This window comes from Myotis brandtii, unplaced genomic scaffold (assembly GCF_000412655.1).
Source record: "Myotis brandtii unplaced genomic scaffold, ASM41265v1 scaffold986, whole genome shotgun sequence".
In the NCBI taxonomy this organism is placed as follows: domain Eukaryota; kingdom Metazoa; phylum Chordata; class Mammalia; order Chiroptera; family Vespertilionidae; genus Myotis; species Myotis brandtii.
This window is the reverse complement of record NW_005372102.1, coordinates 3,096,723-3,097,178: the sequence shown is the minus strand read 5'-3', so window position 1 is coordinate 3,097,178 and position 456 is coordinate 3,096,723. Positions and strand designations below refer to the sequence as shown.

At 61.0% G+C, this 456-nt stretch overlaps 1 protein-coding gene across 1 annotated transcript in view; it reads left to right on the top strand.

Moving 5' to 3' along the window:
- Nucleotides 1-456, top strand: part of PCGF3 (polycomb group ring finger 3) — a 22,974-nt gene that overhangs the window by 19,306 nt on the left and 3,212 nt on the right. Inside the window, exon 11 of the mRNA XM_005886448.2 lies at nt 75-155. Coding sequence (XP_005886510.1) covers nt 75-155 — 81 coding nt within the window. The remainder of the gene's footprint in view (nt 1-74; nt 156-456) is intronic.

Genomic DNA, 456 nt, shown 5'->3' with positions numbered 1-456 from the left:
CCTCCCACTGGCTGGGTGGGGGAGGCCCCGGTGCTGAGCGCCTGGCCCCGCTGACCCGGCGTCTTTCCCGCCAGCTGGACATCTTATGCAACGAGGAGATCCTGGGCAAGGACCACACGCTCAAGTTCGTGGTCGTCACGCGGTGGAGGTTCAAGGTGAGGCCTGATGTGTTTGATTTTTAGAATCTGCTACGACCGTCAGCACTTCCTGTGCACATTCTTCCATCCTCACCCGAGGAGCTGTTCACCGATGTTTTTAGAGAGAGAAACATGATCAGCTGCCTCCCGTATGCACCCGACCGGGGACTGACCCACAGCCTTCCAGTGCACGGACGACGCTCCGCCCGGGAGCCACAGCAGGGCTGCACCTCTTTGTCTGAGAGTTTAGAGATAAGGGTTCAGGCGCAGGAGCTGTGAAGCGCAGCCCAACTGCCTCCCGCGCCCCTCCTGGCGGCAT